Raw genomic sequence first — 27,905 nt, forward strand, 5'->3', positions numbered from 1 at the left:
AATTGTTAAATAATTTAAAAAGGAATTAGCGTCCATTTGGTGTGTGAGCCTCTACGTGTGTGTGTGTGTGTACAGACAAAACATCATGAAAATAAAAATTGTAACCAATTTCATGCATAACAGTTAAATAAAATTTAATTTAGCAGAAAAACGAAGCAAATGGGAGTTAAAATGGGGAAAACGAAAAAGAAACAGCAACTGCACAAATTGCCAAAAGAAATAAAATCACAGCCAGATGAAAAGAGAGCATCTCACAGTTGTGGCCACATTAATAGTTCAAGTTCCTTAAGTTTAAAGTAAAGTACTAGAACTTCAGATTTGAATTAAATATGAATTATTTTGTTGTTATATCGCATTTTTGATATACATATGTATTTTCAAAAACGGGAACTATTTATTCTAATATTTATTCTAATAATATATTTTTCTCGTTATTCATAAATTAATTTATTTTAAAGCTTAATTACTTATAGTTATAATAAAATATTTATATTCTTAACAAATATGTACATGAAAATACAATTTATTAAAATCCTAAACCAAAAGAAAATTGTTGACTTCAAAATATAAATTCAAAATAAAATATATTTTAGAACTCTAAATTAAACATTTTAACCTCAACTGTATGAGGAAGAAGTGGTAGACGATGGCGAGTTTAAGAAAATAGACAACAAAATGAGTTGGCCATAATGAAGTCTTCATATTTGTGTAGCAGCAGCAACAAATGAATACCGTCAACATTTATTATTAATTTTAATATTTCAAAGAGCTCCGGCGAGCCAGAGCAAACAAAAACACTTTAAAAACAATGCGCCACATTTAATTTTTGCGGAAAATGAAATAAAGTAACTTTAATATTGTTGGCTCATAGCCAATCACACTAATTTGATAGCTTTGTTGTCAGCCGATTGGAAATGATTGCACTCAAACTAAGTTTTTGACTATATAATTTGGACATTTACTTACCACTTCATACACCGCTCGTTAGCCGCCAGCGACAACAATTAACTTTTAAACCACAGCCAAAGGCAGCGCAAATTTAATCAATTTATTTTATGCTCTAAAAAAAACAGAGCATTTCGCTAAATGCGCTTGAAGTTCTGAGTTTCATCAACTAAAAACATTTTGCTTTGGGCAAGTCCCGCAGTCTTAAACTAACATTTGATTGTTTAACGAAATTAAAATGGGTTAATTTATTAATAACAATCAACTTAAAGCGTTCGAACAAGAAGTGGAAATTCTCTAGTTTTAGTTTCTAAAGAAAAGAATTTGTTTGGAAAGACAATTTGCTATGCCTAATAAATTATCCATAGATTTTAATCCAAATAATTTAGGTATATATATAGTTAAGAATTTAAGTAACTGGTAGCTTTAGTTTGCCTTAAATCCCCTTCTAATCAAACCCAATTTAAATACAACTAAAAAATACTCCAACGACGTCGAGCACTGAAATTTTCTTTTGTCTAAATGGTGCAGTAAACTATCTGTCATCTTCTAAATTGCGCGTGTTAAAAATGCCAAAGCCAAAATCCAAAAGACAAAACGAACTTAATTTCAACGGCAAGCAGAAATGAATCGGTGCAAAAAAAGGGTCCTTTAACAAGGAGCAAGAAAGCAGAAAGCGAGCAAAAAGGCATCAACAATGAAAACCACAAAGCGGCGCTTTTGTTTGCCAGTGTCGCATGCAGTCAATCTATATATGTATATATGTGAATATGTGTACGTCTACGTGTGTGTGCGAGTGTGTGTGTCGCCTGCCAATCAACTCAACAATCGCAATCAATTTGCCCCGCTGCATAGCCCCCAACTCCCCTTCCCCCACTACGATTTTCCCACCCCATTTCCCAGCACCATTTTCCATTTCGGGCGCATTGTCATGGTGCAAGTGCAACTGTCATTTCAAGCGCAATCTCTGCATATGCTGAAGGGGATGGCAAGGGGGTCGCTCGGAAAATGTGTGATATATCAGGAAAACCCAAAAAAAAAGAAAAATAACGCCTATGGCGCCGCAGTGCACTTTTTAATTACGATACTGCGACATTAAGGACCGCAGACATTACATGCATGAATCATAGCCCGAAGGTGTTTAAAAAACGAAAGGACAACGTTTTCAATCCGCATGCGTTGCCCTTAACATAAAAAAGTGTCTTTTAGTTCAATGTTCATGAAAAAATAACACTGCCAAGAAGTATACAAAGCTTAATGCTAGCTGATACCTAGCATTCTTTGAGTTACATATACTGCTGCCAAAAGAAAACGTAGCAAGGCACCAAAATAGGCATTACAATTTTCGAAATTATAAGCATAATACGCGAATCAAAATCATAATACGCATACGCAGCGTTGTACCGGCGCACACACTCGTAAATTTACCATTGTTATGCTAAATTTATTTGCCCCCACAGCCATCTGTTGTTGCTGCTCTCGGTGTTGTTGTTAACTTCATCAGAAGTACGATTGAAACGCAGCTTCCGTTTCCGCAAAATGGCTGTCAATGTGTGAGTGGTGGTGCGGGGATGTGCCGGGAAAATTCCACTTTGCCTGCAAACAAATCAACTTGAACTTCCGTTTCATTTCGCTTTTTCTTGCCATTTCATATTCTTTTGCAACTTATCCCGCCACCCGCCCCCTCAACTTGGCGAAAAAAAAACCAGAAGAAAAAACCCACTCAACTCTCAATTTTTATTTTCCCTTTACTGTGCATTTCGGCGACTTTAGCGTAAATTTACTTTTCACTTTCAGCGCGCCATCAAAAAGTTTTTGTGCATAGCTAACTTTTTGGCTCACATTACGTATATTTTCCATATTTTTGCCTGCTTCACTTCCTTTTGCCTCTCGCTCAACGTGTCTTTTCAATGTCATTGCACACGCTCTTACACAGAACAAATATTTCTTCATTGTTTGAAAATAATAAAGGGAAGTATTGTTAACAGAAGTTTACATCTTTGTTGTTTAAAAAATATTTTTAAAATAAAGGAAAATACTTAATGTTTTATATTCATTCATTTAGTTTATACCAAATACTATAGAAAATAATATCTTAAATAAGAATAAAATAGTAGCATACAAAGATAACCATTTCATATTTGCACTTATATGAGATCAACGTTCCATATTTTCGCTCAGTGCACAAACACACTCGGAAAAGCTGTCGTGTGTGTTGCGAGAGGGGAAACTCTGTCTTTTTGGCATTTCATTTCCTTCATTTCAGCCGTTTTGCACCTCGGAGCGGTTTCCTTTACTTTATTTTATATTTTCCTTCGTGGGCGGCTGGCACAGTGGCACTCCTTGTGTTGTGCTATCCTGGCTCACTCGTTCTGACTGATTTTCCGCGACCTACGCAAGTTGATGCTGCTTAATTTAATGCTCGAGTGCCTATTTAAATTTTTGCCCCTCATCGTCTGCATTTCCAATTTTGTTTTGTCATTTGCGTTTGGTTTATATTTTCCTCTCGTTTCATTTCGTTTCGTTTCGATTCGCTTTCTAGCGAAATCAATCAGCGGCCGGCACGTGTGTACATTGATAACGTGGCCAATAATAGAAAAGCGAAATGTATTTTTGGCAGCCCATGAAAATACATCTCAACTTTTCGATGCGAGTTAGCGATTGTTTGTGCGCTGGGTGGAAAAGATGAAAACAATTTTGTGCAGCATGCTGTTAGGCAGTAATTTGCTTGTGGCATCAGGAAATGGATGTGGCACAATGGAAATGGAAACGGGTGGCCAGAAATTCAAATGTTTGCCAATTACAACGGTTTGTTCGAGATAAATTCCCATTATGGTTTTCACAATGATCTGAATGGGCAAACAAGGCCCTATCGTTTTTATTGGGTCTCAAAATAATAAAATGGCAGGTTTTGCTTCCCTTATTTTACAAACATACTAAATCATAGATTTTTTTAAATGAACTGTCATGCTTCAACTTTTTATTTTACAAAAGTGCATAGGTACATTTCTAGTTGCGTTTAACCTTAGTGCTTTTAGTTCTCTCTCCTATAGATAATTTGTTTTTGAGTAGCTTAAAGATGGTAAAGGGTAGTGCAATTACCAATAGGAAAGCTACCCCGAAAATGATCAGAAGCACATCCACATTGTGATACTGCCACCAGTTCAGTCTTTGGGCCGCACTCTGCAAATAGGCAGCTCCTTGATGGCGGGTCACATGTTCCACCCAGTATACCGCATTTTCCAGTGGCGTCTGCTGTTGATCCCGATATCGCAAGGACATGCCCTGCACCACTTTCGTGTACGAGAGCTCACTGGTAATCCTCTCGATGGCCTTCTGGAAATCAGCGGCATTCAGCGTCTTGAAGTCCAGCATGATGCCATATCCAGTTTGCACGGCATGAGCCATGTTAAAAAACTGATCACTGAAGATTGGCAATCCCACAACGGGCTTGCCATGATAAATAGACTCCGTGGTGCTGAGCATACCACCGTGGGTCACAAATGCCAGGACCTTGGGATGGGCCAATATGTCCGTCTGTGGAAACCAGTCGGAGATGTAGACATTCTCCGGCTTATTGGGCAGGTTGTCCAGCTCAAATTTCCACAGAACTCGCTGTTTGAGTCCACCTAATGCTCTCAGGATCTCTTGCACCTTTGCTGGGGGTAAGTCCTTACTCTTGAGATTCGATCCCATGGAAAAGTAGATGGCTCCATGTTCTGACTCATTGATGAATCTCTCAATCTTCTCGGGCAGTGGACTCAACTTGCCGTCGATATGCATGCCGCCCACTTCAATCATGTTGGGTGTGTACGGTCTCGGAAAGCTTAGTGAAACATGTTGATTGATGAGCACCAAGGAGGCATTGCGGCGCATCTCATAGAAACACCTTTTGTTTCCCGGAAAAAACTCCTTGTATAACTTCTCCTGATTGGGTAAGTAATAATAGTCTAGCAGTAGCCTTTCATAGCCAAGGAAGGCCACGTTCAAAAGGCGTTCGTACAGTGACATGTGATCGTTGAAGGGTAGCATTATGTGGGGCACAAACGAAGCCGGAGCGGGAGAACCAACCTGAAGAGGAAAAATATATATTTAGTATTTCACATAATCCGTAAATAGTCTTATACACTAAGTGTACGGCAATAGAGGAACATTATTTCACAAATTGCGAAATATGAATGGCGAACAGAATGTATTTCGTCAAGCTTATGAAATTGGAAAATCTTTATACAACTTAGCAGGGTATTTTTTGTTTTTTTAGAACTAAAAGGATAGCTTCTTTACTTACCATATCAGTGATAAATGTCACACCGCCACCAGTGCTCAATCCAATAAGTGGGGCATTAAAATGCTCCGCCAAACCGTAATGAGCATCATTGTAAAAGGTCTCACATATGATCGCATCGAAGCTTTGGTTGCTCTTCAGAAAATCCTGGAAATTGGGGTCCTCGAAAAGACCTCTTGTGATGCGGAATCCCATTTGATAGTGGTCGATGAGTTTCTGAGTCACTGGTTTTTGGATCGATGACCACAAGGCCGCAATGTCTCCTAATAAAAACAGGGTTTTTAAATAGTAAAACTAAAATAAGTATATTGTTATAATTTTACTTACCCCCCATGACATTGAATATATTTGGCACATTCACATCAGTATAGCCCGGAATGGGTTTCTTCAGAGGATACACGGATACCACGGTGATGTCATGGCCAGCTTTGACCAATCCCTTGGCCAAGGCGTGACCCACATTAAAGTGGGAACGACCGGCGGAATTCAGAACCATCAGATAGTTGTATCCACTCGAGTATCCCAAGCTACAAAGTAGCCCCAAGATCAAGGTGAATATACGCATGATGATGAAAATCAGCCGGCGAACCAAAAGCCAAACACCAAATTGAACCGAACTGAGCACGTTGCTGCAACACACTGATAATAAATATCGCGCTCAACATGGATTTATATAGATATCTGAGTGAGTATATATATACAAACAATCATTGTGAAATGAACCTTTGCGTGAGGCCCAGCATGACAATGGCAAGAGCCGAATGGTAAACACACTATTTCGATTGCGATTTTGTCAAGTCGACTGTTGAATGACCTACAACTATAAACAATTGATGAAAAATATAGTTTAAGTGCTTGCTTTGCTTTATTTCTAATAATATCATTTAATTTTTGTAGTTAAAGTGCTTGCCCAACTTCACTTGGCTGTAATTAAGTATACATATTTTTATTAAATCTATATGCCTTTTTTTAGTGCAGTGCCAAGGGTTTAAAATTCGCTGATCAGTCAGCATTAAGTTCTCATGATTTCTTAAGTTCTCAAGAGAACTCACTCAAAGTGTTTTACTCAAAAAAATGCTTACAGTCAAAGAGAGAATTTAATTAAAGAGAGAAACCGAATGTTTAAAGAGAAAAACTTTAGCTCAACTAAAAAAATATTAATATAAAAATATCACGCTTTTATTAAATTTAGTCCAATGATTTTAAGAACCAGAAGGTAATATAATATTTTAGCTCTTTTAAGAATATATGAACTTTGCCTCCTACCATTTCGTCAATGAATATGTGTGCATACAAAGTTATTAGAAAATATTCTGTCTGTGCAGCCACTTCAAAACATTTACTAATCTACAAAAAATCTTATCAAATACTATAACTACCAGAAATAAAAGCAAACCCGCTTCAGTCTGCTTTCAACATTCAAAGACGCTGTCGCAATGCGTTGGCTCCCCAATTCTTGGCTTTTGATACTCTCAGCCCTTTTGGGCCAATCATGGGGCTATTCCTACCTGATGATCAGCCCCACTGCATCGAAGTCGCACTACACCGTCGTATTTGCATTGGCCAAAGGATTAGCTGCCGCCGGTCATGAAGTCACTTTGATATCGTCATTTCCCTTAAAGAAACCCATTAAGAACATCATCGATGTGGACACGCCGAGTATTATCACCGTAATGGGCGGTGAGTACTATCATATCATTGCTAATCAAAAACCACAACGTTTTGGCACGTATTGCTTATCGTCTGAAATATGCGTTATCTGATTCGATAAGGTACACGTGAATGTTGTCTAAATCCCAGTGGGTCAACAACAAATTTGTTGTTGTGACTAATTTTGGGTATATAAGTTCCTTTTATAGAACTTTTTAATAGACTTTAAAAGACAAGATAATTTCATTAGCTATTTGGTTTTGCTTGGTTATTTGCTTGCTAAATGCTATCATTCTTTTCTCCCATAGTTTACAAAGCGCGAATTCTGGAGAATGCCAAAAAGCCGGTTATATTGCGATATCCAAGAATCAGTTTAATGGGCTTGGACTTAACAGAAACCCTTTTAAAGGAGCCGAGTGTACAGGAGTTATTAAAACAAAACCGAACCTTCGATGGAGTTATCTGCGAGACCTTCATGAACGACGCTCACTACGGATTTGCAGAACATTTTGGAGCACCATTGATCGCCCTGAGCAGCTTGGGCGCCACTGGTTGGACCTCTGATCTGGTGGGCACACCCTCACCACCATCGTATGTGCCGCACAACCTACTTCGGTTTGGTGATCGCATGAATTTCTGGGAACGGGCTCAGAATTTGGGATTCCAGATATACGAATTCATCTATGAGAATTTGATCAATCTGCCACGACACGAAGCGCTCTACAGAAAGTATTTCCCCAACAACAAGAAGGACTTTTATAGAATGCGCAAGGATACGTCATTGGTGCTCCTGAACAATCACGTGTCCATCAGCAATCCACGGCCCTATTCTCCGAACATGATCGAAGTGGGCGGCATGCATGTGAATCGAAAGGCTCCAAAGCCACTGCCCAAGAATATTCGCAAATTCATCGAGGAAGCCGAGCATGGGGTTATCTACTTTTCACTGGGCTCCAATCTGAACAGCAAAGATTTACCGAAGAAAAAGCGAAAGGCCATTGTGGAGACATTAAGGGGTCTCAAGTACCGAGTTATTTGGAAGTATGAGGAGGAAACTTTTGTTGACAAGCCCGAGAATGTTTTCATATCACACTGGTTGCCACAGGACGATATCCTGGCACATGAAAAAGTGATTGCCTTTATAACCCACGGCGGACTTTTAAGCACAATGGAATCGATTTACCATGGAAAACCCGTAGTGGGTATTCCCTTCTTCGGTGATCAGTTCATGAATATGGCTAGAGCCGAGCAAATGGGCTATGGCATCACGGTGAAGTATGCCCAACTAACGGCTTCGCTGTTCCGATCTGCCATCGACAGGATTACTGGTGATCCTGGCTACACGGAAAGGGTCAAGGTGATATCCAATCAATATCGGGACCAATTGGAGACGCCACTGGAGAGAGCTGTTTACTGGGTGGAGCATGTGACGCGGCATAAAGGAGCCAAGTACCTGAGGAGTGCCAGTCAGGATCTGAACTTTATTCAATACCACAATCTGGATGTCCTGGCGGCGTTCGTTTCGGTTATTGGATTGACTGTTATTTTCATCTTTCTGTTGGTTCGGTTTTTGGTTAGTTCTATAAGGGGCAGGTTCCTAAAATCCAAGACTTCAAGGCTGAAAGTTAACTAGTTTTTATTGTAATGTATAGAATGTTATGTACAGAATGTTATCGTTTTAAAGTATAATGTATCATTTAGGTGACAACAAATTACATAAATTTATTTCCTCTCATAAAATATAAAAAGTTGTTAAATTTTTGATGGCTTACGAGAATTTTGATTCAAATTTGGTTGGAAATGTTTTCTGAGACTCCCGCTTAGTTTTCATTACCAACAACATATGTTGAAAGAGAACCGAATAAAAAAAAAAAACAAAACAAAATTATACACAATACCAAAAAAGCGGGTACGAAAACAAAGCGAAGGAGAATTGAGAATGAAACCTATCCAAAACTGATAATAAATCGTTTTTAGAACGAGAGAGCCGCTCCGCTTTGTAGAGATATGGACATTCGATCGTGGATAGCCTACAAAATATTGAGTTTTCGGCAGCGTAACGATGAGAAGGAGAGGGCGTGAGAGTAAAAGTGCTGGTCATCACAGACATGGAGACTTAGAGCAGACTCTCCAAATTTGATTGGGACCTAACCCAACCACTTATAATTACCTCATCGCAGCCGCATGTTAACTCAGTTTACTGCGAGGCGCCGAGGCGTTCGTACCCCTACATATATCATTATCAGTTTCACGATCCGTTGGCCGTTAAGAACGCATTTCACAACTGGCCACAATTAAGCCGAATTAATTGTTTTGAATTCGTAGTTTCTGTAACTAACGATGAAACCAACAGCTGGCCAAACGGGTTTTCTAACCCTGCTGCTGTTCGGCCTGCTGAGCTGCGTTTCTGCCTACAACTACCTGGTGGTGCTCCATACCGCCGCCCGATCCCATTACCATGTGGGATCTGCCCTGGCCAAGGGATTAGCCGCTGCGGGTCATCAGGTGACCGTTATCTCCCCCTTTGAGCCGAAGAAACCCATCAAGAACATCAAAGATGTACAGGCCAAGAGCATTCTGACTTCCATGCAGGGTGAGTTAAGCTAACGAGTTTAAGAACATCATTACACAATCTAAGGTAATATTTAGTGAGACTACAGACATTGCGCCTGTAATTCTAAAAATGAATCATTTGTGAATGGAATCTAAAGTTTGAACAATGAACTCCATTATAAATTCAAGAGCACAGCCGAATCATATTATTAATATTATTAATGTCCCATAATTTATTTGTGTTGTTTTGTAATAGTGAAATCATTCAGAAAATTTCTTTATAAATATCTACATTTTGTTCATGTGAAGCATATTGTAAATTATGGCCTATGGTGTAAACCGGTTGGGTTACATTTAAGTTCGTTCAAATATTTATTTCAGAATAACACCCAAGCCTTTTGTTGATAAACATTGATTTCTAGTTTTTATAAGAATTACATAACAAAATAAATTCAGCTTATTAGCTTAACCACTTTCAAAGTCATTTCACATTTTCCTTAAGAAGTTGCACAATAAAAAGTGAGTTGCACTCAATTTTTAAGGAATCTAAATCGATAAGCCTAGCCAACGATTGCCGCTGATAACGTCCATGGTTTCTAAGCACTTTAGGATTTTAAAATAACTTATTGGTTATTTCTTTTTATGACAAGACGTGGTTATTTTGTTTAAGAGAAACTCGTTTTAACAAGCTATTTATTATTTTAGGTAGAATAGCCAACCTTTTGGAATCCTCAAAGCAGCCCATAATCAAGCAGATCGTCAACTTTCACGAGATGGGTATTGAGATAACCGAACTACTGCTGAAGGAACAATCTGTGATAGACCTAATGAAATCCAACCAGACCTTTGACGCCGTGATATCCGAGGTGTTCCTCAACGAAGCCCACTTCGGATTCGCCGAGCACTTCAAGGCTCCGCTTATAGGACTGGGCACCTTTGGAGCTATTAGCTGGAACACAGATCTTGTGGGTTTCTTTTTAATTGATATGGGAACCCTCATAATTTATGTTTATTACCTTGTATTTCAGGTGGGATCACCTTCACCGCCCTCATATGTGCCCAGTGCACTGCTCAAGTTCAGTGACCGTATGTCCCTCGCAGAGCGAGTGGGCAATCAGGCCTTCCTCACCTACGAGTACATTTTCCTCAACTATTTCTATCTGCCGCGCCAGGAAGCCCTGTACCGCAAGTACTTCCCCAACAACAAACAGGACTTTTACGAAATGCGCAGGAACACGGCCCTGGTTCTGCTCAATCAACATGTATCGCTCAGCTTTCCACGACCCTACTCACCAAACATGATCGAGGTGGGCGGCATGCACATCAACCGAAAGCGCCAGCCGCTGCCCAAGGACATTCTGGAGTTCATCGAGGGTGCCGAGCATGGAGTTATCTACTTCTCGATGGGCTCCAATCTGAAGAGCAAAACACTGCCACTGGACAAACGCCAGGCGCTGATCGACACCTTTGCCCAGCTGAAGCAGCGAGTGCTGTGGAAGTTCGAGGACACTGATCTGCCCGGAAAGCCAGCTAATGTGTTCATCTCGGACTGGTTCCCGCAGGACGACATCCTTGCCCATGACAATGTGCTGGCCTTTATTACGCACGGCGGTCTGCTGAGCACCACGGAGTCCATTTACCACCGCAAACCTTTCGTGGGCATTCCCATATTTGGCGATCAGTTCCTGAACATGGCTCGTGCCGAGCAGAATGGCTACGGAGTAACTGTTCATTACGAGGAATTGAGTGCTGCCAAACTGTTGGCAGCGGTTCAGAAAATCATCAACGATCCTGAAGCCACCAAGAAGGTGCGCGACATGTCCGACAGATACCGCGACCAGCCGCAGACTCCACTGGAGCGAGCCGTGTACTGGGTGGAGCATGTGTCCCGGCACAAGGGTGCCAAGTACTTGAGGAGTGCCGGTCAGGATCTGAACTTCATTCAATACCACAATCTGGACGCCATGCTGATACTATATGGTGGCATTATATTCGTGTTGTATTGTATTTTGCTGCTCATCCGTTTGGTGTGGCGATTCCTGCAGGAATTGTTCGTGAAGAAGGAGAGTCCCAAGCCAAAGCCGAAAGCCAAGCGAAATTAAGCACAAGTGATAAGTAATATTAGTATCCATGACTAGTTTAAATTAGGGTGCTTACAGACAAATTAGCTTTTAACTGGCAATAATAAAGAAATAATTGTTTAGTGTAGTAAATGAATGAAATAGGTATAGAGTTTTATGAAAACTCCTTCATATTTTCAAGCCAACTCCAAAATGAAAACAGTGCAATTTTCTTTTCATATTCTTATTGTAATTGTTTGTAATAAAATCAGCAAAAATATATTTGGTATGTACGGATTTTTACATAAACTGTCTTCGAATTTGCTACGATTCAGTGTTGTTGGAAAAGCTCGTGAAATTTTCATTTGATTTTCCAGAGGGGGGTGGGTTGTGCGGTTGCTTTCAGCCTGCGGCTCGAAGCTTGTAAACTAAAATGGGAAATATTGTGAGTTTCTATCGAAAAAATGCCACGCTGCTTTCCTATTTTGCTCGGTATCCTATTTTATTTTCAGCTGCTTACATTTCATTTATAGTTGTATACTCTCACGGCTTGCAACCATAATAAAATTTTTAATTTATCTAAAAGTCTTGAAATTTTATGCGTATTGAAAATACATTTTAATCCGCAAACTTTTCTGAACCTTTCTCTTTTATAAATGTAAATGCTTAAAAATATTCTCAATCTTTAGTAACTAATATATATAGAGAAATTAATTATGAGGCACTGAACTTATCTTTATCAACTCATTATTGTTTTAACCAAGGGTATTTATGTTTTCGGTTCAGTGGCGAAAACTTTTCTTTGTTGGTTCCCATTTTCATGGACCCCAGTTTTTCCCTCCTGCTGCAAGTTGCACATAGTTAACGCTTCAGTTGTAAAAATGCCCATCAGCGCGTTCAAATTTTTAACAGCAACGGGCTGAGTGCCACGCCCACTCCCATTGCCCAGCCCCTGCCACTCCCACCCAACGCCCCCGGCTAAATGCTTTTATTTTCTTTGCCGTGCATCTTCCTCTTCTCATCCTTTTTCCAAGCAAAAGGCGTGTAAAAGTTGTAGCCCAACTTATTGAAACTGTTTTGGGCCATGGCCATGCTGCTGGAAAATCACCGTTTTCCGCGGAAATGTTGGCGGCTTTAATGCCGATCCGAGTTAGTAGTGCATCCAAGGAGCTATTGTTTCTCTACCAACATTTTGGGCCACAGCAAAACCCGCAAAGCGTCCTAAGAACAATTTGAGCTCCAAGTAAAGTAATCCGAAGCCATATATATTAGAGTGAACATAATTCGCTCAGAATGCATTTGAATATTATTAGCAAAGTAGGCTGCTGATATATTATAGACTGATTGATATACATGGTTTTATAGACTTATCGGGGAATTTTTCTGAGATTAACAACGAATTTAGTGCAGTGCACTCTGGGGCACGTATTTGTAAGCCATTAGAAAATATTCTATAATATAATAATAAAATAATAATTGGAAGCTAATTTATCTTTTTTATAACATATAATGAGTTATATCACAAATATTTATTAATCGGTAGTAAACTGCATTTATAATAAACGTATTTATATTTACAGAGCTTTAAAGCTTAAACTTCTTAAAATGCGAAACAAGCAAACTGTTATGCAGCTGTTTCCCGCATTCCTTTGTTCTTACCTGGAGCCCCTATTCAGCTGCACACCATCGTGTCGTATAGGTATGAATCTGAACGCACATCACATCGGCTTGCAATCACATCTGGGTAAAGCCCCAAAAGCAATTTCAGCCACAAGATTTAGTATAAAAACGACAACGGAAACTTTTACAACTCAGTTGAGGGTAAACAGCAAAATGCTGAAGTTATTCGTAGTGGAACTGCTGGTTCTGCTGGCCAGTTCATCGGTTCTCTCCATCGAAGTGGACACCGAACTGGGACGGGTGCGAGGAGCCAATCTGACCTCCAGATTGGGTGTAACCTTTCACGCCTTCCGAGGCATTCGGTATGCAGAGCCACCGCTGGGGGATTTGCGATTCGTGAATCCACAGGCAGTGAAGCCCTGGTCCCCGACAACCTTCGATGCCAGTGAGGATGGACCGATGTGCCCGCAACCGTGGGATAATATGACCGATGTATCTGAGGACTGTCTGAGACTTAATGTGTATACAAAAGATTTGAAGGGCCGGCGACCTGTGATCGTGTTCCTGCATCCCGGAGGCTTCTATGTCTTCTCCGGACAGAGTAAATATTTGGCCGGACCCGAGCACTTCATGGATCGCGACTGCGTCTTGGTGTCGCTAAATTACCGGCTGGGCAGCTTGGGATTCCTGGCCACCGGAAGTAAGGAAGCACCTGGCAATGCCGGTCTCAAGGACCAGGTCCTGGCCTTGCGCTGGATCCAGCGGCACATCCATCGATTTGGCGGCGATCCCGGTAGTGTAACCCTTTTGGGTTATAGTGCCGGTAGCATTAGCGTAGCTCTGCACATGCTATCGCCCATGTCGCGGGGTCTCTTCCATCGAGGCATCTGCATGAGTGCTGCTCCATATGGACCGATACCTTTCAAGGACAATGATCTTCGATTGGCCAAACGTCAGGCTGGACTATTGAAGTGCCCACAGGAATCCATCGCGGAAATGGTGGAGTGTATGAGGCGAAAGCCCTACTTGGATTATGTGAGCACCTACAATGGCATGTTCGAGTTCGGCTGGAATCCCGTGCTCAACTGGAGAATCGTTGTGGAGGAGGATTTCGGGCAGGAACGCTACCTCATCGAGAGTCCCTTCAAGACAGCACGACGTGGCGACTTCTACAAGGTACCCCTCATCACCGGCATAACGGAGTTTGAGTTCCTTTCGGGAGCTTTCTGTAAGTATGACTTTAAAAGCGGCTCAAGGAAAATGAAACAAACCATTCTATTTATTCCTTACAGTTGATCTGCGAAATGAAAGCATTGTTAGCCGCTACAATACGGATTGGGAACAATATGCTCCAATTGCTTTGCTCTTGGAACCAAACTCAACCCAATCACGGGCAGCCAGTCGAGTTTTGAGGGAGAAATACATGCCGGAAAGTTTGGACAAGCTGGAGTATCCGAAGTCCCTGAAGGGTATGGGTGAACTCTTAAGCGATGCCTTGATTGGCGTGTCCTTCCATCGGTTTCTTCAGCTGATGTCCCCCCACACACCCATTTACACATATCTGTTTCGTTACAAGGGCAGATATACCTTCTTGAAAAATCCCGATAACCAGGAAACCATAGGTAAGCAGCTATAATTTGGGTAAATATTGTGTATTTATATTTATTATTATTTTAATAGGTCCCGTTCACCATGACGAGCTTATATATTTATTCCATGTGGGCCTTTTGAGTCCTTTGTTGAAGCGAGAGGATCCCGAAAATTTTATGATTGAGCGATTGACGCGTATGTGGACTGAGTTTGCTCAGAAGGGGTAAGTTTAATACTTTTCAGTTTTAGCTTATTCTAATAATCTGCTTTCCTTAGTGATCCTCACAACAAAAACGATGAATATCTTAAAGATTTGAACTGGCCGCTGTACAATTCGCAAGATAAAGGTTATCTAGAAATTGGCAATAACCTCACGGCAAAAACTGGCGGTTTCTTTTTGAATCGGTTTCAAATCTGGGAGGAACTATTTCCACTTTCAAGCTTTCACTAAGCATCTAATTTACAAACTAAATATTCCATCAAAAAATATGTAAACCTCTTCTGATTAAAGCTGACACTTCAATTTTCAACCTTGGAAGCTAAATCAAAACGAAATGCAGGTGACATACTCATCTCTTCGGGACACAATTCACACAAATTAACAAACAAAAATGACAAAATAGTTGAACGCATAACTATCGCCAGGTGAACGAGCATTGAGTATATTTTCAGCAATTTGCAGCAGCAGTTCGGATTTTCTCGACTTGTCGCCAGCACAAATTGTTGTAAAAACACGAGACAAAAAGCGAACTGTGAAAAGAAAACCCAGTGAACCGACCGATTTGCTTGGACAAGTTACCGATTAGATGCAGTCAAGAAGTGAGCTGATATTTGGAAACATTTCCGAGACTGCAAATTGGAATTGCTGACATTGCGTAAATAATAGCTCGGTTCAAGAACTGAAAAACCAAATTGTGAGCCTTTTTTTTTTGGCTGCAATTAAGCGTCCGATTTTCGGCTAGGTTTTTGTCAAATAATCAATTCAGCAGTTTCCGTTGACGATAATCAACATCTCATTAAAAACGCGTCGAACCACAAAACAGGACATCATTAAATAGCCCCGTCTCCGCTGACCGACCACGGGGGACATTTGAAGGGTCGGCAGGGTTAAGAGCCGGAGCAATGGGGGTCGGCAAATGCAGCCCTAAATCGCATGAAATTATCCACATTTGCATGCCAACACAAAACACACAGAGCTAATGGCAATTCCAGCCACACCACATTTATATAGCTCATGAATTTTTGATTACGCATTTGGCAATGCGGCCAAATACAGTCAAAAGCACCAGCCCAAACCCAAATGAACCAAACCAATCCAACGGAAGTGACTCCGTGCAATTTAATATTACGCATACGCAGCGTATGCAACTGATTGGCAGCGGTTAATAAATGCGCTCAAACCGGCACTCACGCCCAGCCCACACACATGCAAATATTTGAATGCGTATTCCATAATTCACTGGACGCCAATCGAGCAGCTTTGCGTGCGACCAGAAAAGCATCGTTATAATATAAATACGCGCATCATACATAATACCCCATCATCATTTTGGTGCTCTATCTGCGGTGAAAGCAAACTGGGAATCGCGGCGTCTCACTGGGTTTCATTTGGCCATAGGTGGTTGGTTATACGTGTGCCATTATAGCGGGGGTAGTAGCTATAAACTGATAACGATTCGTACGAATTCGAAAAATGCCCCCTTAACAATAAAAACAATGCACTAACGATATTTATTGTGCAAACATATATTTTAGGTCTTACTAAGTAGCTAACGAACTTTCTGCTTTCGTTTTATCTTAACAACTGCACGTGGTAAGATATTTCTTAAAGTCTTGCAAACACTAAGAACAAATATAACCAGAATAAGTGGAATAACTATAATTGCAAGAAGGACAGTGCCGAGGACATCTAGACTGTGGTAGGTGAAGAAGTTCAATTTGCTTCCGGCCACCCGCATATGAGGTGCTCCCTTGTGACGTAGGACGTAGTGCGTCCACCAGACTGCCGTCTCCAGAGGCTTCATAGGTTGATCTCGATACCGAGCAGCTGCTATCCTTGCCGTGGTCTCGAAACTCTTCTCTGTTAGCAACTGGAGAATGGTGTCCTTCAGCTCCTCACCTGTCATATCCTGGTAGCTCAAAGTCAGGCCTAATCCCTGTTTCTTAATGTGTTCCACGTTTCCAAACTGGTCGTAAAAGAAGGGCAATCCCAGCATGGGTTTGCCATAGTGAATGCTTTCAATGGTGCTCTGCATACCTCCGTGGGTTATAAAAAGTTTCACTTTCGAGTGGGCCAGGATGTCCTGTTGCGGTAACCATTTGCGAATTAGGACATTCGAGGGTATATCTAACAGTTCTTCATCCTCGAACTTCCACAAAATGCGCAGTGGCAGGCTGGCAAATACTTCTAACAATATTCTGTTCCTGTCCTTTACCATATTTTTAATCCTAACATTGGTCCCCAGAGAAAAGTAAATTACTCCATGTTCACCAGCACCTTGGATGAAGTCCTCCAATTCCTGGGGCAAGTCCTTTGGTTCTTGATCAATATGCATTCCACCGACTTCGATTACATTCGGAACATATGGACGCGGTGGCCCTAAGGTAAAATGTTGACTTACAAGAACTAAAGCAATGTTTGGGCTAACTTCAGATAGTGGCTTTCTTTCAGCTATATTCGGAAAATACTTCTTGTATAGAGTCTCATGCTTTTTCTCATAACGCAAATGCCAGTTTAACCAAGAAATAGATCGTTCCACAAAGTGTGCCAGTCGACCAGTAAAAGTGTCCAGTTCGTAAAAGTAAGATGAGGGGGACTGAAGGTAGGAAATCGGCGATGGATTAGCCACCTTTTCTTCGATTTTCCAGTCGGTTCCACAGGGAGCTAATCCAATAATTGGGGCCTCAAAATAGGCGGCAAGGCCATAAAAAGCATCGTACTTCCATATGTCCACAATAATAAGGTCAAACTGAGCCTTTCCCGGCCTGAGTATCTCTCGCCGCACTCCGTCGTTGTTAAATACAGCTTTGGTAATATTGTACACAAATTCATTGGTTACGTCGATGGACTTCCACATGCTTTTGGGGGTTGTCATTGCTTTCAATAGTTCTGAAAAAAATATAAACGAAATCCAAAAATAATGGGATTGTTTTTATGATTTCTTTTAATGAAACGAAAAACTTTTATCCATCATTCCGATTTCCTTACTTACCGTCATAACTATTTAAAACCTCTGGAATATGAATATCGTATATATTGTTCACTGGCTCTTCAGATGGATACGGACTTACTGAAGTTATTTCGTGCCCCAATGAAGCCAAGTTTTTGAGATATGGAAGGGCATGATGGTAATGCGAGTGGGAGGGTACCGGAAACAAAGCCAAAATGCGAGCTCCGTACAAGAAACCAGGCAGTTGTAAAATTAGCAGGGAACACAAACCCGACGCCAGCATTTTCAAACCGGAGCGGTGCTTTCCTCAAGATCTCACCGAAGACTAAATGTAATTTAAGCCACGAGCCATGTTAACGTATAAATTGATAAGATTAAACCGATAAGAGTATGCGGAAGTATTATTTAATACGGCATTATGTCAACATGCTTACATCTCCCCAATCTATATGTTATAAATCCATCATTCTTTGAGTGTACACAGATATTTATTCCCCAATGGGTCGAAAATGTTTTATATATTTCTAATTTAATTTACTTTCTGCTTAGATGACCGATTTGTTTTTTTACTATTAAGGATAGTATTTAACAGTTTAATTACACAGAAGACAACAATGCCAAAGGTTACCAAAAAGCCAAGGAGAAAAGTACCCAAAACATCCAGACTGTGATAAGTAATAAAGTCCAAATCCCTGCCCGCTACCCGCATATAAGGTGCTCCCTTGTGACGTAGGACGTAGTGAGTCCACCAGATCGCCGTATCCAAAGGATTCATGGGTTGATCCAGATATCTGCCTGATGTTGTTCTTGCCGTGACATCAAAACTTTTCTCTGTCAGTAACCGAAGAATGCTGTCCTTAAACTCATCGCTTGTCATATCCTTATAATTAAGAACTAAACCAATGCCCAGTGCTTTGATGTGTTCCATATTTCTGAACTGATCGTAAAAGAAAGGCAATCCCAGCATCGGTTTACCATGGTGAATACATTCGACTGTGCTCTGTAAGCCTCCGTGAGTGATAAACAGCTTTACCTTCGGATGAGCCAGAATATCCTGCTGCGGAAACCATGAGCTAATTAGAACATTTGAGGGTATATCCGACAGCTCATCAGCTTCGAATTTCCACAAGATGCGCTGTGGCAGGCTGGCAAATGTGTCAATCAATATTCGTCTGCGATCCTCGGCCAGATTTTTACTTCTAACATTGGTGCCAAGCGAAAAGTAAATTACTCCATGCTCACCAGCTCCTTGGATAAAGTCCTCCAACTCCTGCGGCAAAGCTTTAGGCTCTTTATTAATATGCATTCCCCCGACTTCAATAACATTCGGAGCATATGGACGTGGTGGAGCCAACGTAAAGTGTTGGTTAACCAAAATCACGGCGAAATTTCGTGTGATCTCGGACAAAGGACGTTTATCGGCAATTTTTGGAAAGTACTCCCTGTAGAGTGCCTCGTGCTTTTCCTCGTGCCGCCAGTGCCAGTTAATCCAAGCTAGGGACTGATCAACAAAGTGTGCCACACGTCCTCCATAAGAATCAAGATCAAACCAGTTAAAAGAGGGAGACTGCAGGTATGACAATGGTGAAACGTTGCCCACTAGTTCGTCAATCTTCCAATCAGTTCCAAAGGAAGCAATGCCAATTATTGGGGCATCGAAATGGGCCGCAAAACCATAGAGAGCATCCAGCCGCCAAAGATCCACAATAATCAGATCAAACTGGACATTTCCTGGCTGCAAAATCTCGCGACGCACTCCGTCATTTTCTAGCACTTTCTTTACAAGAGTCAGGGTATACTTGTTGATATATTCGTATTCATTCCATGTGCCCTTTCGGTTGGTTAAATTGCCAACAATTTCTTAAAAGATATTTAAGATATATTTTTGAATATGGATATTTAAGTAACATTTAAGTATTACTTACCCTCTATGTTGTCAAACAACTCCGGAACGGGGATATCGTGTATATTACTCACAGGTTCTTTCAATGGGAATGGGCTTACAGAAGTTACTTCATGGCCCAAAGATGCCAATTTCTTAAGATAAGGTAAGGCGTGATAGTAGTGCGAGTGGCTGGGTATGGGAAACAAACCGAGGATACGGGCTCCATCCAGTAATACAGGCAGAAGGACCACCACCAAAACTATCGATCTCAGAAGCAACATACTTATAGGTATCTTTTGCCTGTAGTTCAGCCAGAAGACTGAATTGTAAGGTTAGCACAACATACTCCGTCTGGCTGATATGTTTTATCAGCTCCAGACAGAGATTTTACAAATTATTACCAAGAGATACTAACTTTTATATAAAGCAACATACTCGCTTATCTGCTCCATAACTTTCTGGCCTCTACAAATAAGTCAAATATAATTTATACCCAAGGCTAGACCTTATAAATGTAAAGTTCGTTTAAAAGTTAGTTTAAAATAAACACGTGCTTTACTTAGTTTTGAAACTCCCTCTGGATTCACTTAGTCTTTGCAACAGAAACAAGAGAGAACGCTTTAGTCGAGTTCCCTGACTATCTGATACCCGTTACTCAGTGAAAGTGCGAAGGAGAGTCTTCAACACTGACAGTTTTTGGCGGTTTGTGGGCGTGAGAGTGGGCGTGGCAATATACATCGACAAACTTGCGCGGCGTCTATGTCTCTGGAGTCTGTATGCCTAATCTCAACTTTCTAGCTTTTATAGTTCCTGAGATCTCGACGTTCAGACGGACAGACGGACGGACGGACATGGCCAGATCGACTCAGCTATAGATCCTGATCAAGAATATATATACTTTATATGGTCGGAAACGCTTCCTACTGCCTGTTACATACTTTTTAACGAATCTAGTATACCCTTTTTCTCTACGAGTAACGGGTATACAAATTTGCGAGAATATCAAACAATTTTATCTTGCTAATCTGCTCCATTTAAAATGGCAGAGACTTTTAATTATCTTACTTAGGTTCTTTTATTTCCTTTATTTAGATTAAATTGCTGTAATTTTAAAGTTCCATTTACAAATATCACGAATTCTTTGCTTCGAAAAATCCCTGTTTTACTTGGTTTTTTGCTTTTTCTTGGAATTTCCCAAACCTGAAAACTTGGCTGCTTTCCAAAGAACGCCCACAATGGTCGCAACAATCAGCAGAGCTCCGCCCAAAAGGACTCCAATGACATCCAAGCTGTGGTAGGCGAAGAAACCCAAGTCCTGGCCAGCCACTCTCATGTGATGGGCTCCTTTGTGCCGCAGAACGTATTCCGTCCACCAAATGGCGGTGTCCAGTGGACTCATTGGCTGATCCCGATATCGCTCCGACATCTGCCTGGCAATCTGGCCAAATCTCGGCTCCTTGATCAATCGCTCGATGGTTCCCTTAAGTTCCTGCTGTGTCATTGTCTTGTGATCGAGTCCCAATCCAAAGCCTGCCTGCGTGGCCCGCCTTACGTTCAGGAATTGGTCGTAGAAGAAGGGCAGACCCAAGACGGGCTTGCCATGATGAATGCTCTCGATGGTGCTCAGCAATCCGCCGTGGGTGATAAAGAGCTTGACCTTCGGATGGGCCAGAATATCTGGCTGAGGAAACCATTTGCTGATGAATACATTGGCCGGCTTGCCAGGCAACTTGTCGTCCTCGAATTTCCAGAGCACACGCTGTGGCAAACTGGCGAAGGTTTTCAGGATAAGATCTCTTCTTTCTTCCGGTAGATCCTTACTCAGAACATTAGAGCCCAGCGAAAAGTAGATCACACCCTGCTCTCCGGAACCCTGAATAAACTCCTCCAATTCCTTGGGCAGAGGAGCTGGCTTGTGTGATATGTGCAGGCCTCCAACCTCAATCATGTTCGGAACGTACGGACGCGGAAAACTCAACGAAAAGTGCTGATTCAGCAATACGAGGGAGAAGTTTCTATTCAAATCGGTGAGTTGAACCCTTTTCGAGGCCTCAGGAAAATATTTCGCATACATCTTTTCCTGCTCTGGCATATGAATCAATTTGTAGTTAAGCCAGGCAATCGTAGTATCCACAAAGTTGGACACACGCTCCGCGAAATTCATTCGATCCGTGAGACCCGCCGTTACCAGCGGAGTATACGATAGAGGCGATACATTGCCCACTAGCTCATCAATATTCCAATCAGTGCCAAAGGTGGAGATGCCAATTATAGGGGCATTAAAGTGGGCCGCAAATCCGTAGTAGGCGTCCGAGCGTATAGCCTCCACAATGATGAGATCGAAGTGATCCTTTCCAGGTGGCAAAAGGGTTTCCGCAACCTCCTTGTTGGTAAGAACACAGCGCGTAACGTCCAGAAAGAATTTATTAATAAAGTTGTTCTCCTGCCACAAATTCATGGGTTTGTTCAGGTCGTTTACCAATTCTAGAAGTTTTTTAAACATTTACTCAGTTTAAAATGTTTAATATATATGCTTTTATCGTCTTACCATTATAATTGTCAAAAACCTTCGAGATAAAAACATCTCTAAAGTTAGCCACTGGTTTTTTTTGCGGAAACGCATTAACCGAGGTCACCTGGTGACCCCGACCAGCCAGTTCCTTTAGATAGGGTACCACATTTATATACTGCGATGGCCCCGGAAACGGAAATATGGCCAGTATCCTGGCAGCCTGCAGATAGGCTGGCAGAGTTAGTAACAGAAAACTTATCCGCAGAGCGAGCATCTCGAAGATCGTGTGCACTGCGCAATCTTACTTTGTAAACTGAACGGGCAAACGCATCACAACATAGTTCTAGGCTATTAGATAACACTCTGAGCCACTGACATGCAATAGCAATTCTGGACAGATGAGATTACGAGAATTTCGTAGGCGATCCGCATCTCACCGTCGCACCCTATCACCATTTATTTCCCTATCCTATCCCCTTTAATCCCGTAAACAAACACATCGCTCTACTGAATGAGCAATTGTGTACAGTCAAAGAAAAAAGGGTGCCATTTTATGTTTTGAGTTTAAAAACTCAGAAAACTGCATTAAAACAAAGAAAGTGATTACTTTTACTTTGAAATCTCATATTAACATTAAGCATATAAAATACAATTTTTTTTTGTACTGTGCATTACATACCTTTTTGAGTGTGCAGTTTTTAATAGAGCTTTGAACTACGATTAAGTAGAGGCCAAAGTTCATGCGTGCTCAACATGATTATAATGATAGCATTTCACGTTTTGACAGTAGTTGTTTTTGAATGAATGTTAATAAGTTGCTACTAATTGTTAACACAAAGAATTTAAAATGTTTACTTATTTTTAGACTTTTAATTTAGAAATACAACTATAGTATTATTATGTTCACAGGTGCTTGTAACTACGGTTTAACATGGAACGTTTAAAAACTCGGTGGCGGCATAAACTGAAATAGTTAATCAACTTTAATTGGTTACTGGGTCTTCAATTTACGACGATTTGCGATTATATAAGTGAGACCCCTTTGTAAGCATTTCAGCGCAACTACGACGATCAGTATGGATGCAAAAGTGACTGCAATGAGCAGTCCCCAGGTGTCCAGTCCGTGGAACTGAATGAAATCCAGATCCCGCGAGGCGCATCTCAAGTGTTTGGCGCCCTTGTGTCGCAACACGTACTCGGTCCACCAAATGGCGCGCTCCAAAGCGGTTTCCTTCTGATCGCGGAATAATTTGGATTTAGTCTGAGCTGCTGCTGCATAACTGGCATTACTCAGCAGTTCTTGAATCAGAGAAGTGAGTTCGGTGGCATTGGCACTCCATATATCCGCACTGAGACCATAGCCCGCCTGTTTGGCCCTCTGAACATTCAAGTGCTGATCGTAGAAAATGGGCAGTCCCAGTACGGGTTTGCCAAAGTAAATGCTCTCGATGGTGCTTAATAGACCGCCGTGGGTGATGAATAGCTTGACATTCGGATGAGCCAGAATATCGGGTTGGGGGAACCATTTGCTGATGAACACATTACTCGGTTTTTCGGGCAATTGATCATCCTCGAATTTCCACAGCACTCTTTGCGGCAAACTAGCGAAGGTTTCCATTAGCACTTTTCGTGTGGCTGGCGGCAAGTCTTTGCTTTTGATGTTGGATCCCATGGAGAAGTAGATTACTCCCTTTTCTGATTGCTCTACAAATTCCGACAATTCCTTTGCCAAGGGCTGCACCTTTCGCTGCTGTTGCAAATGCAGTCCGCCCACCTCAATCATATTGGGCAAATAGGGGCGTGGATAGCTCAGGGAAAAGTGCTGACCCAGCAGCATTAGCGAAAAGCTGTCCAAAACTTCATCTAATGACTTCCTGGCCGTGGGAAAGTATTTCACATACAGGTCCCGCTGAGTCGGCAGGTGGACAACTCTCTTGTGCAGCCACATTACACAGGCTTCTAACACATTCCGCAGACGATCCTTAATATCCATTCGCTCCGTTCGCGATGAGAGTAGCATGGGATTGTACGATAATGGCGATAGATTGCCCATTAACTCATCGATGTGCGTGTCTGTGCCGTATGATGAGATACCTATGGTCTCTGCTCCGAAATGCTGGCTCAAACCAAAGAGTGCTTCGGTTTGCACCGTTTCCATAATAACCAGATCGAATTTTTCGCCGCTGTGCAGCAAATTCTTAACAGCCGGCTCATCCAGGACGCTTGTGGTCAGAAGATTGAGAAACTCCGTTGTCATAGTCAACACTTTCCATTGAGTCGCCGCCTGATTGTAATCGGCATTTCCAAATGCTGTAATATATGCGAATTTTAATAAATTTATTGAAATAATACCTACTTTTCTTACCCGCCATAATTTCGTGAATTTTTTTGGCACCAATCACCCGAAAGTTGGGCTCGGCTTCATCGCTGCCAAAGGTATTGATTACGGTGACATTGTGACCCCGATGGGCCAGTTCCTTCAGAAACTGCTCGGCGAAAATGTACTGCGATCGGCCGGGAAAGGGAAACACGGCCAATATACGCGAACTTTGAACCCCCTCATCGGCATTCGCGCTGAACAGCAATAACAGGCCAATTAGCAGAAGGCCAAGAGCAGTTCCAGAACATATTCTACCCATTTGCAAGGCAACCACAGCGACTCGATGACGACCGACAACTAATCTAAAATAAAAAGTTTTCTATATATAATTATCGGGGAATGACGATAAGAAGAATCGCCCAAAATTTGCTCATTCTACACAAAGCAAGTTCAACGAAGCGAGGCAGTGGCCTATTAATTCATACCAAAACAAATTCGCAGTTCGCTCTTTTTGTTGTTTCCAAATAGTGCACACTTATGTTTGTATGTATATATTTTTAGCGTCACCGGCTTGACTCAAACAACTTTGTTGATTGTTTACTCACAATATTCAGATGTTACGTAGGTGATAGGAGAAACAAATGACACTCTTTCATTCAATCTGGTTCTCTTTAGTTCTCGCTTTATCAACTTTTGGCTCTCGAACTCTCCAGTTGTATATGAGTTCTCGAATTCGTTATTAAACTATTTTTTGTTTTCTCTGAGAGCCTGAAAAGCATTTATTTCGTGTAGAGATATACACATTCCCTAATTAATAGAATATCTTTGTAAATTTAGTTTTTGGCTTTAGCTCAAATATTGTATTTACTTCTTCTTTATCTAATATATATTTTTATATTTATATTATTTCATAGAAAAACCAAAGCTTATGTATATTTAATAATTTAGTATTGAAAAATCGGAATCAATCATATAAATTTCTGTGTAATTATACAGGACGGCACAGACGTGCACTAAAACGTTCCATAAAATAAGTCTAAAAAAAACTTAGAACCACTCGAATAAAAAGGGGCTATTAAGATTAGATAAAGCTACCATTTCGCTTATCATTCACTGTCCCTGCTGTAATCAACCTGAACAACAGACATAAAATAATTACAATCCGTTCAAAATATTTATTTCCACTGCGCAGCTAAGCACATTTTTTATTTATTCGTTTTTATATAATTATATAAATATTATATAATTATCTTTTAAATTTTATTATATTTACAGTAACATTTTTAGGTACATAAATAATCTCTCGTGATTTTAATAACTACATTTCTATTTAAAAGTCGTATTTATCTAAATAGAACTCCTAATTAAATTCCTAAGATATTGCCTTCTTATTATTCTGAATACCAGCATAAGGTAAAAAGCTCTTTGTAGACAAATGATTAAGCCATCTTCTGCTTTTAGAAAGGACTACAAAAACTATAGCCACTACCAAGAATAGCCGCATTCCGACCATTATGAAATTGTCCAAGAAATAGTATTCGAACAACTTCAACTGCGAGCGAGATACTTTCATGTGATTCGCACCCTTGTAGCGTATAATGTACTCCGTCCAATAAATGGCCGTATCCATGGGATGCATGAGCTGATCCCTAAACCTTTGGGAAATAGCTAAGGCATTCTCTCTGTATTTCGGCTGGTTTATAAGGCTCTCCACAGTATCCTTCAACTCCTGTACTGTCAAGCTATTGATGTTCAACTCCAGCGCTGCTTCCTCCTCTTTCATGACTTCCAAATTGATGAATTGATCGTAGAACGATGGCAGGCCCAAAACTGGCGTCGCATAGTAGGCAGCTTCAATAACGCTCATGATTCCGCAATGAGTTATAAAAAGCTTTACGTTTGGATGGGCCAAAATCGCTTGCTGTGGCAAAAGACTAGAGTGGTAGATGCTACTATCAAGAGGCACCGTGGATTCACCATCGAACTTCCAAATCACACGCTGTGGAATCGATTTAAAGGTTTCCACCAGAATTACCTGAGTTTTCATTGGCAAATCGTTAATATGCTGTTCCAGACCCAGCGAAAACAAGATTACTCCATGTTCTGCCTCATCGATGAACACTTGCAGATCGCTGGGCAGCTGTGGATCCTCTTTGGGGATGTGTAGACCAGCCACTTCAACCATTCCCGGCACATTTGGCCTGGACCGAAATAGGCTAAAGTGTTGATTTAGCAGCATTAATGCGAAGTCTTGCCGGATCTCCAGGAAGCTCTTCTCCAGATGACCGAAGAAGTGATCGTGGACAAGTCGCTGTGTCGGTAGAAATACCAAGTTCATCAGCAGCCACTCTTCGGAAGTGTAAAACCAATTGTAAATGCGATCCCAAACGTTTTTCATAGATTTCACACCAAATGGCACTATTGGCTCTGTTAAAGTGGATGTTGTGTAACCCACCAGATTGTTTATATTCCAATCTGCCACGCAGGTGCAAATTCCGATCAGGGTGGCATTAAAATGGGCGGCCATGCCGTAAAGCACGTCACTATATCCTGCTTCCAGGACGACCACGTCAAATGTGATTCCCGATTGCATCAATGCTCGAACTTCCACGTTAGTGAGTACATTGAGTGTGACATTAGCCATGACCTTTGAAATGGTACTTATTTCTTCCCACTTATTGCTAGCTGAAGCGATTACCATGGATTCCTCGAACTCTGCGGTAAATATAGAAAACAAAATCATTTATAGCAAATGTCAGCTTCGAAGTTATTATCTTTGTACATAGTTAAGACTGCAATTCGATATTTTCAAATTGCGACAGAATGGAATTCATTATCTTGCGTATGAGTACGGTAAAAGTACGAATTAGCTAATCTAAGATAATGATTGAAAGGGCAATTTAGACTTAGTTCCTTACCTGCATAAGTGTTATTATTATTCCATATTCGAATGAAGGTCACGTTTTCGATTTGTGGCATGCAGTGCTTGAATGCGTGTATTACCGTCAGCTGGTGACCCCGATCTTGTAGAGCCTGTATATAGGGTGTCACCAGCATACATTGCGAGTAGGTATCAAAGGGGGCGATGACGAGGATACGCGAACCGCGTATCCAACAGATCCAGTTCGAAATGAGCCAAAAGATCGGGACAAGCCATCGCCCCGAAGGAAACATATCGATTGAGCGACCGCTTGAAAACTGACTGACTGAAGGGTTTTTTTCAGCCGAACTCTTGTGCATATTTGCTCATTTTATTTGTTCGCTGATTAGATTACACCGAAGAGCATTTATTTTGACCAAACCGAAGTAGTATCA

The 27,905-nt window shown here is 41.1% G+C and overlaps 9 protein-coding genes across 10 annotated transcripts; 3 read left to right on the forward strand and 6 right to left on the reverse strand.

The window, feature by feature from the left end:
* Positions 1-3,781: 3,781 nt before the first annotated feature.
* Positions 3,782-5,875, reverse strand: LOC6536588 (UDP-glycosyltransferase UGT5). Its single transcript, XM_002097128.4, has 3 exons — positions 5,558-5,875; positions 5,234-5,493; positions 3,782-5,016 (listed from the first exon to the last, which is right to left on the reverse strand). The coding sequence occupies exons 1-3, from the start codon at positions 5,793-5,795 to the stop codon at positions 3,955-3,957; spliced, it is 1,560 nt and encodes a 519-aa protein (XP_002097164.1). The 5' UTR covers positions 5,796-5,875; the 3' UTR covers positions 3,782-3,954.
* Positions 5,876-6,635: 760 nt separating this feature from the next.
* LOC6536589 (UDP-glucosyltransferase 2) lies at positions 6,636-8,651 on the forward strand. The gene is made up of 2 exons (XM_002097129.4): positions 6,636-6,910; positions 7,189-8,651. Exons 1-2 carry the CDS (start codon positions 6,667-6,669, stop codon positions 8,511-8,513), a joined length of 1,569 nt encoding a protein of 522 aa, XP_002097165.1. The 5' UTR covers positions 6,636-6,666; the 3' UTR covers positions 8,514-8,651.
* Positions 8,652-9,071: 420 nt separating this feature from the next.
* LOC6536590 (UDP-glycosyltransferase UGT5) lies at positions 9,072-11,802 on the forward strand. The gene is made up of 3 exons (XM_002097130.4): positions 9,072-9,473; positions 10,139-10,398; positions 10,462-11,802. The coding sequence occupies exons 1-3, from the start codon at positions 9,221-9,223 to the stop codon at positions 11,533-11,535; spliced, it is 1,587 nt and encodes a 528-aa protein (XP_002097166.1). The 5' UTR covers positions 9,072-9,220; the 3' UTR covers positions 11,536-11,802.
* A 1,500-nt stretch (positions 11,803-13,302) lies between these two features.
* LOC6536591 (juvenile hormone esterase) lies at positions 13,303-15,233 on the forward strand. Its single transcript, XM_002097131.4, has 4 exons — positions 13,303-14,341; positions 14,406-14,735; positions 14,794-14,926; positions 14,980-15,233. Exons 1-4 carry the CDS (start codon positions 13,327-13,329, stop codon positions 15,152-15,154), a joined length of 1,653 nt encoding a protein of 550 aa, XP_002097167.1. The 5' UTR covers positions 13,303-13,326; the 3' UTR covers positions 15,155-15,233.
* A 1,204-nt stretch (positions 15,234-16,437) lies between these two features.
* LOC6536592 (UDP-glucosyltransferase 2) lies at positions 16,438-18,205 on the reverse strand. Its single transcript, XM_002097132.3, has 2 exons — positions 17,916-18,205; positions 16,438-17,812 (listed from the first exon to the last, which is right to left on the reverse strand). The coding sequence occupies exons 1-2, from the start codon at positions 18,154-18,156 to the stop codon at positions 16,473-16,475; spliced, it is 1,581 nt and encodes a 526-aa protein (XP_002097168.1). The 5' UTR covers positions 18,157-18,205; the 3' UTR covers positions 16,438-16,472.
* Positions 18,206-18,249: 44 nt separating this feature from the next.
* Positions 18,250-20,444, reverse strand: LOC6536593 (UDP-glucosyltransferase 2). Its single transcript, XM_039375704.1, has 2 exons — positions 19,799-20,444; positions 18,250-19,733 (listed from the first exon to the last, which is right to left on the reverse strand). Exons 1-2 carry the CDS (start codon positions 20,037-20,039, stop codon positions 18,403-18,405), a joined length of 1,572 nt encoding a protein of 523 aa, XP_039231638.1. The 5' UTR covers positions 20,040-20,444; the 3' UTR covers positions 18,250-18,402.
* Positions 20,445-20,808: 364 nt separating this feature from the next.
* On the reverse strand, positions 20,809-22,596 carry LOC6536594 (UDP-glucosyltransferase 2). Its single transcript, XM_002097134.3, has 2 exons — positions 22,307-22,596; positions 20,809-22,242 (listed from the first exon to the last, which is right to left on the reverse strand). The coding sequence occupies exons 1-2, from the start codon at positions 22,542-22,544 to the stop codon at positions 20,921-20,923; spliced, it is 1,560 nt and encodes a 519-aa protein (XP_002097170.1). The 5' UTR covers positions 22,545-22,596; the 3' UTR covers positions 20,809-20,920.
* A 529-nt stretch (positions 22,597-23,125) lies between these two features.
* Positions 23,126-25,205, reverse strand: LOC6536595 (UDP-glucosyltransferase 2). 2 transcript variants are annotated; one of them, XM_002097135.4, is made up of 3 exons: positions 25,076-25,205; positions 24,636-24,947; positions 23,126-24,580 (listed from the first exon to the last, which is right to left on the reverse strand). In XM_002097135.4, the coding sequence occupies exons 2-3, from the start codon at positions 24,907-24,909 to the stop codon at positions 23,262-23,264; spliced, it is 1,593 nt and encodes a 530-aa protein (XP_002097171.1). In that variant the 5' UTR covers positions 24,910-24,947; positions 25,076-25,205; the 3' UTR covers positions 23,126-23,261. The 2 variants fall into 2 exon arrangements, with proteins under 2 accessions (XP_002097171.1, XP_015047847.1); XM_015192361.3 differs by having other exon boundaries at positions 24,636-24,952.
* A 580-nt stretch (positions 25,206-25,785) lies between these two features.
* LOC6536596 (UDP-glycosyltransferase UGT5) lies at positions 25,786-27,830 on the reverse strand. The gene is made up of 2 exons (XM_002097136.4): positions 27,509-27,830; positions 25,786-27,305 (listed from the first exon to the last, which is right to left on the reverse strand). The coding sequence occupies exons 1-2, from the start codon at positions 27,828-27,830 to the stop codon at positions 25,963-25,965; spliced, it is 1,665 nt and encodes a 554-aa protein (XP_002097172.2). The 3' UTR covers positions 25,786-25,962.
* Between the last annotated feature and the right edge of the window lie 75 nt (positions 27,831-27,905).

The sequence above is a fragment of the Drosophila yakuba genome, chromosome 3R (assembly GCF_016746365.2).
Source record: "Drosophila yakuba strain Tai18E2 chromosome 3R, Prin_Dyak_Tai18E2_2.1, whole genome shotgun sequence".
Lineage (NCBI taxonomy): Eukaryota > Metazoa > Arthropoda > Insecta > Diptera > Drosophilidae > Drosophila > Drosophila yakuba.

Excerpts from the sequence above, each read along its gene's own strand:
- LOC6536588 (XM_002097128.4), bottom strand. The coding sequence starts at position 5,795 with ATGCGTATATTCACCTTGATCTTGGGGCTACTTTGTAGCTTGGGATAC. Across the intron at positions 5,494-5,557 it reads TATATTCAATGTCATGGGGG|GAGACATTGCGGCCTTGTGG; the intron begins GTAAGTAAAATT and ends TGTTTTTATTAG. Across the intron at positions 5,017-5,233 it reads TGACATTTATCACTGATATG|GTTGGTTCTCCCGCTCCGGC; the intron begins GTAAGTAAAGAA and ends TTTCCTCTTCAG.
- LOC6536589 (XM_002097129.4), top strand. The coding sequence starts at position 6,667 with ATGCGTTGGCTCCCCAATTCTTGGCTTTTGATACTCTCAGCCCTTTTG. Across the intron at positions 6,911-7,188 it reads TATTATCACCGTAATGGGCG|TTTACAAAGCGCGAATTCTG; the intron begins GTGAGTACTATC and ends TTTCTCCCATAG.
- LOC6536590 (XM_002097130.4), top strand. The coding sequence starts at position 9,221 with ATGAAACCAACAGCTGGCCAAACGGGTTTTCTAACCCTGCTGCTGTTC. Across the intron at positions 9,474-10,138 it reads CATTCTGACTTCCATGCAGG|GTAGAATAGCCAACCTTTTG; the intron begins GTGAGTTAAGCT and ends TTATTATTTTAG. Across the intron at positions 10,399-10,461 it reads TTAGCTGGAACACAGATCTT|GTGGGATCACCTTCACCGCC; the intron begins GTGGGTTTCTTT and ends CTTGTATTTCAG.
- LOC6536591 (XM_002097131.4), top strand. The coding sequence starts at position 13,327 with ATGCTGAAGTTATTCGTAGTGGAACTGCTGGTTCTGCTGGCCAGTTCA. Across the intron at positions 14,342-14,405 it reads GTTCCTTTCGGGAGCTTTCT|TTGATCTGCGAAATGAAAGC; the intron begins GTAAGTATGACT and ends TATTCCTTACAG. Across the intron at positions 14,736-14,793 it reads CGATAACCAGGAAACCATAG|GTCCCGTTCACCATGACGAG; the intron begins GTAAGCAGCTAT and ends TTATTTTAATAG.
- LOC6536592 (XM_002097132.3), bottom strand. The coding sequence starts at position 18,156 with ATGCTGGCGTCGGGTTTGTGTTCCCTGCTAATTTTACAACTGCCTGGT. Across the intron at positions 17,813-17,915 it reads GGTTTTAAATAGTTATGACG|AACTATTGAAAGCAATGACA; the intron begins GTAAGTAAGGAA and ends TATTTTTTTCAG.
- LOC6536593 (XM_039375704.1), bottom strand. The coding sequence starts at position 20,039 with ATGTTGCTTCTGAGATCGATAGTTTTGGTGGTGGTCCTTCTGCCTGTA. Across the intron at positions 19,734-19,798 it reads GTTGTTTGACAACATAGAGG|AAATTGTTGGCAATTTAACC; the intron begins GTAAGTAATACT and ends ATATCTTTTAAG.
- LOC6536594 (XM_002097134.3), bottom strand. The coding sequence starts at position 22,544 with ATGCTCGCTCTGCGGATAAGTTTTCTGTTACTAACTCTGCCAGCCTAT. Across the intron at positions 22,243-22,306 it reads GGTTTTTGACAATTATAATG|AATTGGTAAACGACCTGAAC; the intron begins GTAAGACGATAA and ends AAAAACTTCTAG.
- LOC6536595 (XM_002097135.4), bottom strand. The coding sequence starts at position 24,909 with ATGGGTAGAATATGTTCTGGAACTGCTCTTGGCCTTCTGCTAATTGGC. Across the intron at positions 24,581-24,635 it reads AATTCACGAAATTATGGCGG|CATTTGGAAATGCCGATTAC; the intron begins GTAAGAAAAGTA and ends CATATATTACAG.
- LOC6536596 (XM_002097136.4), bottom strand. The coding sequence starts at position 27,830 with ATGCACAAGAGTTCGGCTGAAAAAAACCCTTCAGTCAGTCAGTTTTCA. Across the intron at positions 27,306-27,508 it reads TAATAATAACACTTATGCAG|AGTTCGAGGAATCCATGGTA; the intron begins GTAAGGAACTAA and ends TATTTACCGCAG.